Here is a 16,241-nt window from a genome sequence, read left to right as displayed (position 1 = left end):
GAAGTAATAAATAAGTTACATGGTTTGAAAAGGCCTAGACAATGTCGTGAGACGGACAGCAGAGAATGGTTTGATGATAAACGGGGTAAAAAGTCAGGCCGTAAGTTTCACCAAGAGGAAAAGTCCTCTCACTTTTAATTATAGGGGGAAAGTACCTCACGGTGTTCACTGTAAGTACCGAGCAGTGTCACACGGGCCCGCCTGCCAAAATAAAATTTTGAGCCCTCTCAAATAAAATGTAAAAACCTATAACTACTCTAAATATAATTTCAGCAGATAGAAGTAATGCAATATATTGTCAAGTTATATAAATAAGGGGATTATTCGTTATTGTAAGATGGTTAAAAAGTAATGTTTAATAGGTTTTACTTGACAGCCTTCTTGATTTAACGGCTAAGCTACTGAACTGCCAACCTTAGACCACTTAGATGTTCGCACGTAACTTTAATTGGTTTCATGTTTCAGTAAGTACAGAACTATACTCTGTAAATGATACTGAAATCTCGGTTACAATAATATATTCGAATACAAAAACCAAAACCAAAAAAGAACAAAATTAAATCAAAAACTGTTCAAATAAAATTGGAAAAATATCAAACTGTACAACTGATAAGCCTAATTCATTATTAACTTCGTGCAAAGAAAGCCCGTTCGAAATTGAGTTGACTGATTGTTACTACACCAAGTTATTGTTGGAATTATACGTTATTGTCCAATAAATGTGTGACAAAAGTTAAATTCTTAGCGAGATCTGTGCACAGTGCGATTTCAGGTGCACTATACGTTAACAAAGTTAATTTTCTAACTGAAATATGATATTTTGATATCAGTTGTCATGGCTGTAATTATTTGTCAATAATTTGCTGAAGGTCGTTTGATAGTAACATGTCGTGGTGTTGCGAGAGACGGCTAGAGCAAGCATTGTTTACAGCTGTGCTGTGTTACACCCAGTACAATAAACTGCTGCTAGATACAACCGAGTGGCAATCCCTCAACATACACTGATTCTAGCAAACCGCCCTGATCATTTATGTGCAGAGTTACATTAGCGGCCCCTTAAAGGCACGGATCCACCTAACGTTACGCACATGGTACCGAGGTGTTAATATAAGGAGAGATCTTCATTGGGGTAGTAACGAGGTTGTAAATAAAGTCATGAGGTTATGAGGGTATTTACGGATTGTAGTACCGAGCTCGGTAGCTGCAGTACCTTAAGTTCAGCCAGTATCCAGTATTCGAGAGATAATGAGTTCGAACCCCACTGTCGGCAGCCCTGAATATGGTTTTTCATGGTTTCCCATTTTTACACCCGGCGAATGCTGGGGCCTACCTCATTTAAGGTCACGGCCGCTTCCTTCCCACTCCTAGCCCTCTCCTGTCCCTTCGTCGCCATAAGACCTATCTGTAAAGCAAATTGTTAGGAAAAAACGAATTGTAGTGAGACTGTAAAGGAGAAGGCATATTAGTCACTGGTAAGACTCTAAATTATTAGAGTATGGTTCGAGTGTATAGGACCCATATAAGGATTACTTGAGTTGAGAACTGGAAAAAATCCAAAGGAAAGCAGCACGATCTGTTCTGGGTGATATCCGAGGAGAGAGTAGTGTTACGAAAATGTTGCAAACTTCGGGCTGGGATGACTTGGGAGCAAGGAGACGAGCTGTTTGCCTAAGCGGTATGTTACGACCAGGTAGTGGAGAGATGCTTTGGAATGGCGTTAATACACAAATGAGCTGGATAGAGTGTTTAAGGTAGGAAAGATCACAATATGAAGATAAGGTTGGAATTCAAGAGGAAAATAAGAAGAGGAGTTAGGAATTGGAATAATTTACTAAGTAGGATGTCCGAAAAACTTCCAACTTCTTTGAAATCATTAAAAAAATCTAGTTAAGGAATTGAAAGAAAATCTGCCACCTAAATGCAGATCAGCGGTGTTTGACGGAACAGCAAAACGATGTAATATTATTAGACGAATATGGAAAAAGAAATTTAAGGAAGCTGCGACATAGACGGTACATGTAGCTAGTAGGAGGAAATGCATAAGGAGTTATCGTAGACTGTATGCCAGCAAATACCTCAAAAAGTCTAAATTTGATTAATTCTTAAAAATACAGTTCGTCCCAAGCCGTATTTATGGAATATATATAAGTAAATTATAATTTAATTAGCTTTTGTAATATTTTTCTTAAATATATATTCAGTATTTTTATTATAAACAACTAACTGCATGTACTGTATTAGTTATGATTGAAGTAAATGAATAATCTCCACTGAGTTCCTGCCCATTCGCTTTTGGAAGAGCAGAGTATTCTTTCTTTCTTTCTTTCTTTCTTTCTTTCTTTCTTTCTTTCTTTCTTTCTTTCTATCTTACATTTATTCATTCATCAGTCAAATTGTAATTCTGTGTGAAGTAGATTCTTATGATATAAGATATTTGTATTGTTTTACTGAACCTTTACATCACTCTGCATTGCAGGTTATCCCGGAGAACCTGGTCTTCAAGGACCACTTGGTTCACCCGGCCCTGAAGGAGTGCTAGGCCCCAAAGGTGTGCCTGGTGTTACAATCATGGGTCCCCCTGGGCTCGACGGTTTTCCTGGTCGAGATGGACGTCCCGGCTTAGCGGGTGACAGAGGAGACGCTGGACGAGCAGGTAAACAGTTTTTGTAGTTGTAAACTTACAGGGTATGAAAATGAGTTTCATTGAAGAAAATGTCGTACAATATCATTTGAAGTGAACTTAGAATTTCAGTGCTTAACCATATGGTAAGAGGTTGAATCGAAACGTAGGTCTTCCTAAGGCTTTAGAGAAGAACAGGTAAGGGTAGGTCAAGACAAAGAATCTAGGAGTATAGATAATTTGATAAGTCCATTTCCGGTAGTGGAAACTGTGAGAAAAATGATGAACAAATTTCAATGAGTGACCTTCATTTTTAAGCGTACAGTTCGAAGGTTCTGGAAAACATAGCAGGTTTTACAGGATTGCCGATTTTCCTAAATTATTTGTTTACATTTCTTATTTTCTTCAAGTAGCTCTAAGTTCTTCCCCTAAGTATCGTTGTAACATTATATGATAATAATTACAGCCCGGACGTTTAGACTTTTATATGGCGGAATGCAAACTTACTGAAGCTGGTAACAAGTACACTCTAGCCCAGACAACAGTTCTGCTATGAAATTCGTATAATCATTAGGAGCCCGGTCTATTGAAACCCTAGAAGTTATGTTATTCTCGCTACATTATGGTGGAGCAGTCTAGACGACACTTCCTACAAGCCAAATCACCTAGCATTCTAACCTCCTGATGCCTAAACATCACGAATATCATAATAATAATAATAATAATAATAATAATAATAATAATAATAATAATAATAATAATAATACCGGGCGAGTAGGCCGTGCGCGTAGAGGCGCGCGGCTGTGAGCTTGCATCCGGGAGATAGTAGGTTCGAATCCCACTATCGGCAGCCCTGAAAATGGTTTTCCGTGGTTTCCCATTTTCACACCAGGCAAATGCTGGGGCTGTACCTTAATTAAGGCCACGGCCGCTTCCTTCCAACTCCTAGGCCTTTCCTATCCCATCGTCGCCATAAGACCTATCTGTGTCGGTGCGACGTAAAGCCCCTAGCAAAATAATAATAATAATAATAATAATAATGTTAGTCAAGATGCCGGAATGTTGTCCTTCAGGAATAATTTTATGTAAATATACCGACACAAGGTTGGCGTATTCGACCACGTTCAAATACCTCCCGAATGAGTCGGGATCGAACCTGTCCACTTGGGAGCGGAATACCAGCGCTGTACCGTCGGAGCTTCTGGACTAGGCAACAATATACAGAATGATTCAAGTAGCCCATGAAGGGTTCGAACTGCATAAGACGAAACCCTGCATCGGAGCAAGCCTAGGAATGTCAGCAACGACGTAATGAACATTTTCTTTTTCAAAAGTGCTCTACATTTCACAATCATTGCAGTGAGAGTCGTTTGTACACACAGTGAAGTCAGACAATATTCAGTGAATGTTGTTTGCTTCTCTGTCAGCAGTTCAAGGGCTGCCTAGAAGTGAGTGGGATGCGAGGAGAAGAAAGCAGAATTGCCAGCTTTCTTTCTGCAGTGTTCTTGGGCTGAGTGGCTCAGACGGTTGAGGCGCTGTCCTTCTGACCCCAAGTTGGCAGGTTCTATCGTGGGTCAGTCCAGTTGTATTTGAAGTTGCTCGAATACGTCAGCCTCGTGTTGGTAGATTTACTGTCACGTAAAATAACTCCTGCGGGACAAAATTCCGGTACATATGCATCAGTGTTTATTTGTTTCAAGTTTGGTGCTCACTTCATATTTACATTATGGTCTGATCAATTGAGTTGTGAGTTCCTTAGTATCCAAATCACTGATATAGAACCTATGAAATGTGTAATGACGATGCAATAGAAATGATAATCTATTACTGGGCTACGAATAATATCGCAACACAGCGCGCCACTCCACGCGGAGTTGACAACAGACTGTTGTGCAGCATTCTCAGGTTTCCACTGGATATCACAGGGTTCTCACTGGTGGGCTTGAATGGCAGCATATTTCTCCCTGGTTTACTGAAGCTGTCACTGGCGCGCCACAAGACAACGAACATCAAAGCCTCATTGAATTGTATCGTTTAGAGAAGCACAAGAATAATACACCGCGCATCGCACGAACCTCGTCAGATGTTGCAAGTGGTTTTGTGGGTCGGGGACTGGTGTCTCAACACAAAGCTTTTGATATGACACTATAAGAAGTCTTTACTGACATTTCCAGGCTTGTCGGCACGCAGTATTATTGACAGCGGTCACTGTCGTAGAACTTGTCAGACACAGCTCCAACTATACTGACCATGGCTGTCATCTTAAGAGAATCATACATGATTCTTACATAAGTGTGATGATAGAGTGGCCATCGGTGGTATTAAGATCTCTAAACTCCGCTTTACCGATGAAACTATTCTCATTGCATCCAGCCAAGAACAACTTGAAGATCTGACGTGCAAGTTGCAGGATGTTGGTACTGAATACAGTTTAAGTATCAACGCTAGTAAAACCCCGATTATGATTGTGGACGGCGGAAACCTGAATCGGCCAAATGTTAACAGGATTGGCAGATATGAGTTGGAAAATCAGATCGTATATATGGAAAACATCGCGAGTAGTGACGGTAACTGTGAGCCGGAGATACGTAGATTCATACAACTGCTATGATGCAGCTAACCAAAATATGGCGGACACTTCGATAACCAATTTGACAAAAATAAATCTTGTCAAACCTGCGTGTTCCCTGTTACTCCCTACGCATCAGAGTATGGAGTTTACTTACTGCTGACCACCACCGCATCGAGACATTTGAGATGTGGTGTTGGCGACGTATTCTTCGCCTTCCGAGGATAGCAAACAAAACTATCACACACACATCCTCGAGAGTAAATCGGACTTCAGTAAAGATTGTCAACCCTGAAACATAAGAGAATCCTTACATTCTTCGGGCATATTGCTCGCAACCCCTACATGGGAAAATTTGGTTGTCCAGGAGAAGTTCAATGCGATGCGACGACGTGGTAGGCCACCAACCCGTTGGACTGACCTCGTAGAAGCCCTGCTCAATACCAACCTGGAGCTGGCTGAACACCGTAGTCGATGGCGAGGAGCAGTAAGACGTGACGCAGGATTTCTACCTAGGCTATAAGTTCCTATTTGAAAGTTGGTGCATTTCAGCCCGTCAGTGGGAAACCTTTGAATTATCCCGTATGAAATCCTAATAATGGTGTTCCCAGACTCAATAAAATTAAGAAAGTTTCTAAGGGATTTGAAATTTCATAAAACAGCGAGCTCAGTTGAAAAGCAAAAGTGATTTGCTTTCTAACAAACATCTTCCAGTGAACAGTTTGATATTGCATCATGAAGGCGTATCATGTAGTGAATGACATGACTCTGTTGACAGCCAACGTCAGTGTAGTTGGAGCTAGGTCTCACAAGTCCCAGGACAGTGTCAAAAAACTCCTCACATATTCTAGCAAACTCTGTGCCTAATAAGACACTAAGCAATACGGAACAATCCAGCATTCCTCACACATGTAGAGATAGCAAGTAGGAGCGTGATAGACGAGAAGGTTAGTCGCTGGCATCCCACCAAAACGCTCCTTGCCTGAATCCCAGCCAATGCATGAGGGATTTTGTAGTGAAACATTCCGTCCCTGTGGTTTGGATTCCACGTATAGCTGTAGATCCAGTTGTCATTATCACGATATGAACAGTCTGGTAAAACTACACGCCTGCTTGCTTTTATATAGCCCAATAATTACGCCGGATACAAATAATCTACGGCTCGTCGGCTAACGGATCCAATCCACCCTTATATTCGACATGATGACCTTCAAATACGAACCTGAAGGATACGTCATCGATACCATCGTTTGTTTCTAAATCTATAGCAATGAACCTAACGGCGTCAACGAGAAAAAGGAACGCTTATACGAATCTCCATCCCACTTTAGGTCGAGAAAGTGGACTCTTGACAGGAATGAGAATGCTGCTACGTACCAACGTTCATCAAGAACAAAGGATCAGTTACTAATTCAAAATCAACACAGTGTTTCAGAAGTAATGGTAAATACGTCGGGAGGTATAAACTATTTCAAGTACAATGTCATATAAGCATGTGTCCAATGCAAAATACAGCTATTTGTGTGGTGTGCATAAAAACAACCGTACAAAACACACAAATGATTTATTGATGCAGAAATCTACATCCTCGGAAACAGTTCACAGGAAATTACACGTTCATGAATCTCACCACTGACTTCAGTACATAATGCAAGAGTAGTTCGTCTCCGTAGACTTCGCTTTTCATCCATCTTCAAAAACAAAAAATCTAAATTATTCCAAAGGACGTAGGTTTGTGCATCAATCATTCGAATGTCTTTAATAATTTTTGTTCGCGTACCATACACACAGCTGTAATTGCACACACGTTGCAAGTTGGTCACATCTTTATATGAACTGTTTTACTACTGCCTCTTGACATATATTCCTCCTCAAACACTCTGTCCAAACGTATCAGTGCATTAAAATTAACGTTCTTGGTATATTTTATCCTCACGAACAATCCGCTCCTAGAGAAAGGGTTTATTCAATTACTGAACACAATTTTGTTTATAATAATTTAAGGTTGAACTTATCTCTGTTGAAACTTTCTGGAGCTTCTCGCTCAAAACGTAATATGCCTTGCCCAATATATTGTATTAAGAGTTCCTATGACCACATCCAAGTATTCTAGCTTTTCATATTTTAATAGAACAGAATATATTTATTTATCATCTACAGCATTACCCAATTACAGACGATGTAATAGAAAATTAACTAACTGCTATAAGAGAAAATTTACACATGCGTACAAATATACATATTTAATGAGACTAATTATAAGTATTTACTGCGCTAAATATTTCGCTTAATTTATCAAAAGTTGATAAAGGAGCATTTTCTCTTGAACACCTGATTTCTTTATTACGGAGATTACAACAGCTACTTTTTTCGCAATATCAAAAGTATCTTTAAATGTAGGTATTCTCATGAATCAGCTTAAAATAATTAATTGTTGTTCCTTCAGATTTATAAGGCGTGTCATAAAACTCTACTAGAAGATTTATAACGGGACATGAATATAGCTTCATAAGGAGATCACATTTAATTTTTGTTCGATTGAATCCCCCTGTAACTCAAACGCCAGAAATCGGACTTTCAATACCGCGCTTCAGGTTGAAATTTCAGTGATTGTAGGAGAAATGGGATACGATTTCTCCCATATCTCCTATTTCCGTTGTTAATTTCTTTACAGGAATTATCCTAAACATCGTCCCGGAGATGTGTGATAGCCGATCACACTAACATTTCGGCTTGTGATGCTCGTTTCCCTACCACGGGAAGGGATAACGAGTGTGTACAATGGAGGGGGCGGGACTTGATGGACATGAGCTTGTGTGAATTTTCTCTATATTGTTTCACTTATCCCAACTTAAACTAATTTTCCTATTTTTGCTTATTACAGGGCCTAAGGGATTTCCTGGAGAAGGTGTGGCGATTGTCGGTCCTCCCGGTGAGCCTGGTTTACCTGGTTATCCTGGAGCAGCAGGCCGTCCAGGACTGGACGGACCGCCAGGCCCTAAGGGACTCAAAGGTCTGAGGGGAGACGACTGTGGTTGGTGTAGTCCAGGTGAGTGTCTTCCTCTACTACTGGAATGTTAACGAAGCCCACTTTAGACATTTTCCAGGTTAGTAGGGAGTGCCCCAATTGCCTTTCACCGGGAACTGTGCCTCGCGTTTTGAAGGGTCCACTTCCTTGGACTCTAGTGACATTTCACAGTGCAATGTAACACACGTAAGACGCTAAAGGACACTCTGTAAATTGCTTGAAAATTATCTGCGTGTCTGTTCTTCTTCTACGTTGTCTCGGATGCTGATGAAATACAACTGACCACGAAGGAGTGACACTAGAACACCACTCTCTCATGTTTGGATAAGAAACGATGGAAAGTGTACTCGATTAACCCTTTATAAGGCAGTACCCAATAAAACACTTTCTTTTCTAACTACCTTTATTTACAAGCTCTATAAGTGCTAGATACTACAAATTAACAGAAAAAAATGACAATCCAATGCTCAGGAGGTCAGTAATAAGATGGGAATTTGCTTCCCACCGCCTGCTGTCTGCCATTCAGAAGTGGGAACATATTTCCACGGCCCACCTACGGACACAGTTTCAGTTCAGTTAGTTCACTTTTTATTTAGCAGAAATATTTCGGGCACCTATGTGGGCAATGGGACGCATATGTCCACATACAATGTGAAAGAAATTTATATCTCATAACTCTTCAATTGGTAAAAGGAAGTAAATGATCTCAGAACAAAGGAGAAAAATGCACAATAAACAAAGAAAATTAATGTAAATAGTATATAGACTTATAAAAAGTTGATTTCTTATCCTATTTTCACTTCATAAATCTTGTTCACAACAGGCGTTGCGCTGGCACAGTATCGCTTTTCAGATGTTTTCCAAAGAAGCTAAAGATTCCAAGGAGATCAGAATACTTCCACAGATATTCCCAAGAGTGCAGCACACATCAATACATGGGAAATAAACTCCCAGCGCCCAGAAATGACAAAATACCAAGGAGGGAAAATAATTCCCATCGCGTTATAAAGGGTTAATACATCCTATAACGTTACTTTCTTATTTATAGAATGTGTGCCCTTTCTACGACAGAGAAATGTCTTATTTTCAGCATACCATGCACGTCAACCTTCCCTATTTCCATGACGATGAAGAGTGACTTAATAACAAAGTACCGAGCTCGATAGCTGCAGTCGCGGCCAGTATCCAGTAATCGGGAGATAGTGGGTTCGAGCCCCACTGTCGGCAGCCCTGAAGATGGTTTTCCGTGGTTTCCCATTTTCGCACCAGGCAAATGCCGGGGCTGTACCTTAATTAAGGCCACGGCCGCTTCCTTCCACTTCCTAGGCCTTTCCTCTCCCATCGTCGCCATAAGACATATCTGTGTCGGTGCGACGTAAAACAAAATAGTAAAAAAAAAATAATCAAAGTTAAATATTCCAGGTTGTGGTTACACCGATTCGCTCACCATTCTGGATTGCCATCTTGTAAATTCCATGTTATTTTCACAAAACACATATAACGCTCACCTTTGCAGACAGATTGTAACATATTGCATCTACATACTGCTGCAAAAAAAGAAAGTAAGATTTAACATGTTGGTGCACAGATCACTGGCAAGTCTAGCCTCTTAAAGCATCTCTTCCCTCGTGATCCCTTGGTTGTTGTAATTACTTGGCGCGTTTGTGAGCACAAATGTTTGCGCTGTGATGGTATAAATGCATTCGTTCGCAATCATTTTCATTTCTTTAAACAAAATATGATATGAATACATATTTTTGGACATTATTAGAATTCTGAAGAGTTTATTTTTATACCAGTAGAGTCAAAGAGCAAGAGCAAGTCAAGAGCTCCTCCGTGCCGTGAAGGCAACTTCTTTTCCCTACCTGCGTGGATTGTAGCCTGCACCCCGCTGCCAGACGTAACAGAAAAGTTATGCTTGAAGAGTTTTTGTGTTTGTTTTTTCATCTCAGAGAATTAGAGTAGGTGAAGCTTTATCTGACCCTGTAATAATTAAGAGGGGAGTTCCTCAAGGCAGTATTATCGGACCTTTATGTTTTCTTATATATATAAATGATACGAGTAAAGAAGTGGAATCGGAGGTAAGGCTTTTTGCGGATGATGTTATTCTCTATAGAGTGATAAATAAGTTACAAGATTGTGAGCAACTGCAACATGACCTCGAAAATGTTGTGAGATGGACAGCAGGCAATGGTATGTTGATAAACGGGGTTAAAAGTCAGGTTGTGAGTTTTACAAGTAGGACAAGTCCTCTCAGTTTTAATTACTGCGTTGATGGGGTGAAAGTTCCTTTTGGGGATCATTGTAAGTATCTAGGTGTTTATATAAGGAAAGATCTTCACTGGGGTAATCACATAAATGGGATTGTAAATAAAGGGTACAGATCTCTGCACATGGTTATGAGGGTGTTTAGGGGTTGTAGTAAGGATGTAAAGGAGAGGGCATATAAGTCTCTGGTAAGACCCCAACTAGAGTATGGTTCCAGTGTATGGGACCCTCACCAGGATTACCTGATTCAAGAACTGGAAAAAATCCAAAGAAAAGCAGCTCGATTTGTACTGGGTGAAGAAGAGCTGCTCGACTAAGTGGTATGTTCCGAGCTGTCAGCGGAGAGATGGCGTGGAATGACATTAGTAGATAAATAAGTTTGAGTGGCGTTTATGAAAGTAGGAAAGATCACAATATGAAGATAAAGTTGGAATTCAAGAGGACAAACTGGGGCAAATATTCATTTATAGGAAGGGGGTTAGGGATTGGAATAACTTACCAAGGGAGATTTCAACAAATTTCCAATTTCTTTGAAATCATTTAGGAAAAGGTTAGGAAAGCAACAGATAGGGAATCTGCCACCTGGGTGACTGCCCTAAATGCAGATCAGTATTGATTGATTGATTGATTGATTGATTGATTGATTGATTGATTGATTGATTGATTGATTGATTGATTGATTGATTGATTGATTGATTGATTGATTGATTGATTGATTGATTGATTGATTGATTGATTGATTGATTGATTGATTGATTGATTGATTGATTGATATTCATGGACTGGTATATTTTTAAATCAATCCTAAATGTCGAACTGTAGCTAGAGACACCCGCCTCCGTAGCGTAACGGTTACCGCTATTAGCTGCCATACTTGCGGGCCTGGGTTCGATTCCCGGTACTGCCAGAGATTTAAGAATGGCATAATGGCAAGAGGGCTGGTATTTGCAGCTCGCCTCCATTGGAGGTGTGGCTGAAAAGAGCTGCACCTCGGGATGAGGACACGAGTTTTCTTTTTACCAAAGAGATATATGTTGTCATTCTTCGGCATCTTCGTGATGCAGCGCAATGAACATAATATTGTATTCTCCACGACGACAACACCCCAGTAATCTAGTCGCTCCAGGTGAGCGAATTCCTCCCAGAGGACAACATACCCGTCCTTTCTCATCCTCCAACGGATTATTCGATGTTTACAAAAGTCAAAACCCTGGTCAAAGGGCGGAGATCAACGTCGGCCGAAGAAATGAAGATAAATGCGACGCTCGCTCTGACGGAAGTGACCAAAGGTGAACTACAGCACACCGAAAAGTGGCACGGACGCTCGCGGTAGTGTGTCACTACTATGGGGCTTACTTTGAAACTGGTGTTTCATTTCTTATGTAATAAAATATTCTACACATTTTGCATTACTTTCTGACCCATTTAATCCGTTTACCACTCCAGGTTTTCTTTTTATCCCGGCCTCAGCGAGGGATCCCAGCTCTACCGCCTCAAGGGCAGCGTCCTGGATCGGGGGATAAAACTGGGCAGGAGGACCAGTACCTCGCCCAGGTCGCCTCACCTGCTGTGCTGAATAGGGGCCTTGTAGGGGATGGGAAGACTGGAAGGCATGGGCAAGGAACGGGGAAGGAAGAGGCTGTGGCCTTAAGTTAGGTACAATTCCGGCATTTGCCTGGAGGAGCAGTGAGAAAGCACGGAAAACCACTTCGAGGATGGGAATGGAACCACTCCTACACAGTTGACCTCCCGAGGCTGAGTGGACACCTTTCCAGCCTTCGTACCACATTTTAAATTTTGTGGCGGAGCATGGAATCGAACCAGGGCCTCCGGGGGTTTGCAGCTAATCACACTAACCACTACAGCACAGACTCAGAGCTCTACTTGCATTTATTATTCATAAAATCATGATGATTTCGTTCATGTTCGACTGGACTTTAATTGTAGTGTTAAAAGGTTGCAATTGTATGGAATGTTGGATTATTGACTTGAATAGCCAGTCTTTGGCAATCAAAAGCTTGGATGTAATAGGTTTTCTCCAATTGAGTACTTCCAAGATATCAGTGTTAAACGTTTCAGTCTCTTTTTTTTTCAGGCGCACAGGGTTAAATATTCAGTTTATACATGCAAAGGGTCTTCAAAACTGACCCATTCATTTTTTTTAATACTTAAAGAATGATATTTACGGAACGCTAAATTCGTCGCTTCGTGCAGGTATTTGGTTGCAATGTGTTATTGCCGTTATAAATCTGAACAAACTTGTGTTGTCTACAAGTGTAATTTTATTTGATAGATGAGTTTATATTTATTTCAAAGTTTATCTAAAATGTCAATAGAAATAAGTTACAGTTAGGTTAGTTTATCTCAGAAACAAATATTGAAGGTCCGTTAGATTCTTTCCCTTTAGCCTATCGTGTTTATTCTTAATTTCGAATTTTCTTCTTCCTACCATTTTCGCATTTTTTGGGGGGTTGGTACTATACAGGGTGGTCGGAAACAACGTGGAGCGGGTAAGATGAATAACTTGAAAAAAAAATCGATACCTCTCGCCGCTATAATACTGAAGTTAGCCAGTCACATCGCTTCGCTGGCAAATTCAAATGGGATTTGCGACGTGCTGTTGCTAAATCTGCACGTATATTAAGACCAGCTTGAAAGCACCAATCGAAGAAAAATTAGGAGAGGGATTTGAACATGGACCTCCGAGCTGACAAGACCGCGCCACGGTGTCACTGGTTGAAAGCCAAGGTTTGTTTGTGTTTGGTGCTCTCAAGCAGGTCTTATGTTTCATGCAGATTTAACAAGACCGCCTCACAAAGCTCATCTGAATTCGCCTGCGATCCGATGTGATTGGCTAACTTCACCGGATGATAAAATGACAATGGCGCGGGATATCCACATAGCCGGTTCATGTTGTTTCCGATCCCCCCGTACGTAGATTCGACCCAGTTTTACGGCATGATGCCAACCATAAGCGGAGGGATGTGTTCAATATTACGTGTCTCTGTGATGGTGTGATACACTGTGTGTGTATAAAGATGTGTGCAATAAGACAGATGCGCAGTCCGCGAGCTGCAGAAATTAACCATACACATTTAAGATCCCCGACTAGATCGGAAATCGAACCTGGGGGCCCTCTGAACCAGTACATTGGCCATTCGGCCAAGGAAACGGATGGACTACGAAAAATGGAAAATGTCGGTGCTGACATAAATACAGATAATTCCACTGTAATTAACAGAACCTCTGCCAATAGACCCCATGTTCTAGTCCAATACACTCTTGTTCTTGGAATTCATAAATGTTTTATACATTAGTTCTCTACTGATCACAGTGCGTGAATACATCGTGACTGTTGTTTTAAGAAACTAAACTATGGAATTAGAAACGTATCTAAAGCAACTTTAAAAAACAAACTTCAAGTGAATGAAAGTTAATTTTGGAAGAGGAAAGAAGTAATGAAAATGATTAGGAATTTCTCCACAAATTAGCAGTATCTAACTTTCACCTTTTTCTTTGCTAGTTGCTAGGAGTGGGAAGGAAGCGGTCGTGGACATAATTAAGGTACAGCCCCAGCATTTACCTGGTATGAAAATGGGAAACCACGGAAAACCATCTTCAGGGCTGCCGACAGTGGGGTTCGAACCCACTATCTCCCGGATGCGAGCTCATAGCTGCGCTCTCCTAACCGCACGGCACGCCCCGTCTTTTCACTTTCAACAATGATGATAATAATATCATCCTAGGCGGTGACTCATTTCTGAGTGGCACCTCCACTTCTAGAAATAATACTTCCTAGGTAACAGAAGTTGTCAGCTCGCTCTATCTTTTTCTCTAATACCAGTGGATTTGTGTTTCTGGCATTGATCCTTAGTTCCTTTGTCTTGGCAATATTTATTTTGAGTCCCACCTTTTGCGCTTCCGTTTCGAGGTCTTCCATTTTCTCAGTCGTATGTCTAAATGAGTGAGATAATAGACATATATCATCCGCAAAATCCAAATCTTCCAGACGATCTGTCATCCCCCGCTGTATTCCCTCTGCTTCCCTTCAGCCACTTTTCTCATGACCTGATCTAGTGTAAACAAGAACAGCAAAGGTGAGAGCAGGCAGCCTTGTCTCACTCCCGACTTTGTTTGAAAGGGCTCTGAAAGGTCTCCATCATGCTCCACTTGGCAGGTGTAACCTCTGTATAACATTTTTACCATGTTGATGATTTTCGTTGGAACCCCATACCTCTGCATCGCTCTCCAGATTGCTTGGCGCTGTACACTATCAAAAGCTCTTTCAAAGTCATCGAATGCCAAGTACAGTGAAGAATGATATTCCATGGACTGTTCTACTGTAATTCGTAAGGTATTCATTTTGTCTATAGAGGATCGGTGTTCTCTAAAACCTGCCTGCTCTTTCCGGATCTTGGCCTCCAATGGTTCTCTCAATCGGTACTTGGTATAGACAAGAGTGTAATTCCTCGCCAGTTGGTGCAACAAGTCAGATCCCCCTTCTTTGGTAGTTTTATCAAAATGCCCTTCTTCCGATCCTCTTGGAGTGTCTCTGTCTTCCATATGTCTTCGAACAATGGCAAAAGCATCTCAGCTGTCAACTCATAGTCTACATTCAACACCTCCGTCACAATATTATCCACTCCAGGTGCTTTGCCTGTCTTGAAGATTTTCAGTAACATTATTACTTTTATTATTTATTGTCTGGCTCCATAGCTAAATGGTTAGCGTGCTTTCCTTTGGTCACAGGGGGTCACAGGTTCGATTCCCGGAAGGGTCGGGAATTTTAACAATCATTGGTTAATTCCCCTCGCACGAGGACTGGGTGTAGGTGCCGTTTTCATCATCATTTCATTCTCATCACGACGCGCAGATCGCCTACGGGAGTCAGATCAAAAAGACCTGCACCAGGCCTCCCCTGAGGCCACATGCCATTATTATTATTATTATTATTATTATTATTATTATTATTATTATTATTATTATTATTATTATTATTATTATTATTATTATTATTATTCTCTAATCGACCAACTAGGGACCACGATACGTTTCATTACACATTCTACATTATTATTATTATTATTATTATTATTATTATTATTATTATTATTATTATTATTATTATTATTATTATTATTATTATTATTATTATTATTAGCCAGCCTTGTGGTGTAGAGTTAGAGTGCATGTCTCTTATTCCAAGGATTCGTTTTTCAGCCAGTTCAAGTATTTTAATTTTGGATTAAGGAGTAGAACGGGGTTCACTTTATACGAGATTTTTCAAGCTTAAATTTAAGGAAGAAAGCGCACAGTGAGAAGATGACGCTACTGTACATAGACGAACACTGGTTGCCATGGCTACAATGGTGTCGGAAAATTGATGGCTCTCATTCCAAATAGACCCCAACTCAAAAACGCATCCTTGTTAAAATCGTCATAATGACAGCCAAAATCCGGAACGAAGGAGAACAACGATGTCTGGTGATTCCTACTACGCACAACTCAGGGTTGCAATGTGTCCCCTGAGAGATACCGTTAGGCAACCCTTTTGCCATTCTGAGTAAAACTGTTATTCCGGCCAAACGCAAATTCGTTTTATTGTACAAAATAGCTGTTGCGTTACTTAATATAAGCATTATGCATGCACATGCCGGAAAACCATATAAGGTGGAGTATGCAGTTGTGTCCTGGTTAGGAGACAAGAGAAAGTAGGTGTTAAGAGATGACGTGATTCTGTGACCAGATCAAGTAAA

The 16,241-nt window shown here is 40.7% G+C and overlaps 1 protein-coding gene across 1 annotated transcript in view; it reads left to right on the top strand.

Annotated features, from left to right (window-relative positions):
* Nucleotides 1–16,241, top strand: part of LOC136877597 (collagen alpha-5(IV) chain) — a 570,940-nt gene that overhangs the window by 382,769 nt on the left and 171,930 nt on the right. The window contains exons 10-11 of the mRNA XM_067151761.2: nucleotides 2,477–2,653; nucleotides 8,074–8,238. Of these exons, the coding sequence (XP_067007862.2) occupies nucleotides 2,477–2,653; nucleotides 8,074–8,238 (342 nt within the window). The remainder of the gene's footprint in view (nucleotides 1–2,476; nucleotides 2,654–8,073; nucleotides 8,239–16,241) is intronic.

The sequence above is a fragment of the Anabrus simplex genome, chromosome 7, assembly GCF_040414725.1.
Source record: "Anabrus simplex isolate iqAnaSimp1 chromosome 7, ASM4041472v1, whole genome shotgun sequence".
In the NCBI taxonomy this organism is placed as follows: domain Eukaryota; kingdom Metazoa; phylum Arthropoda; class Insecta; order Orthoptera; family Tettigoniidae; genus Anabrus; species Anabrus simplex.
The sequence above is the reverse complement of the archived record's forward strand: the minus strand, read 5'-3'. Positions and strand labels throughout refer to the sequence as shown.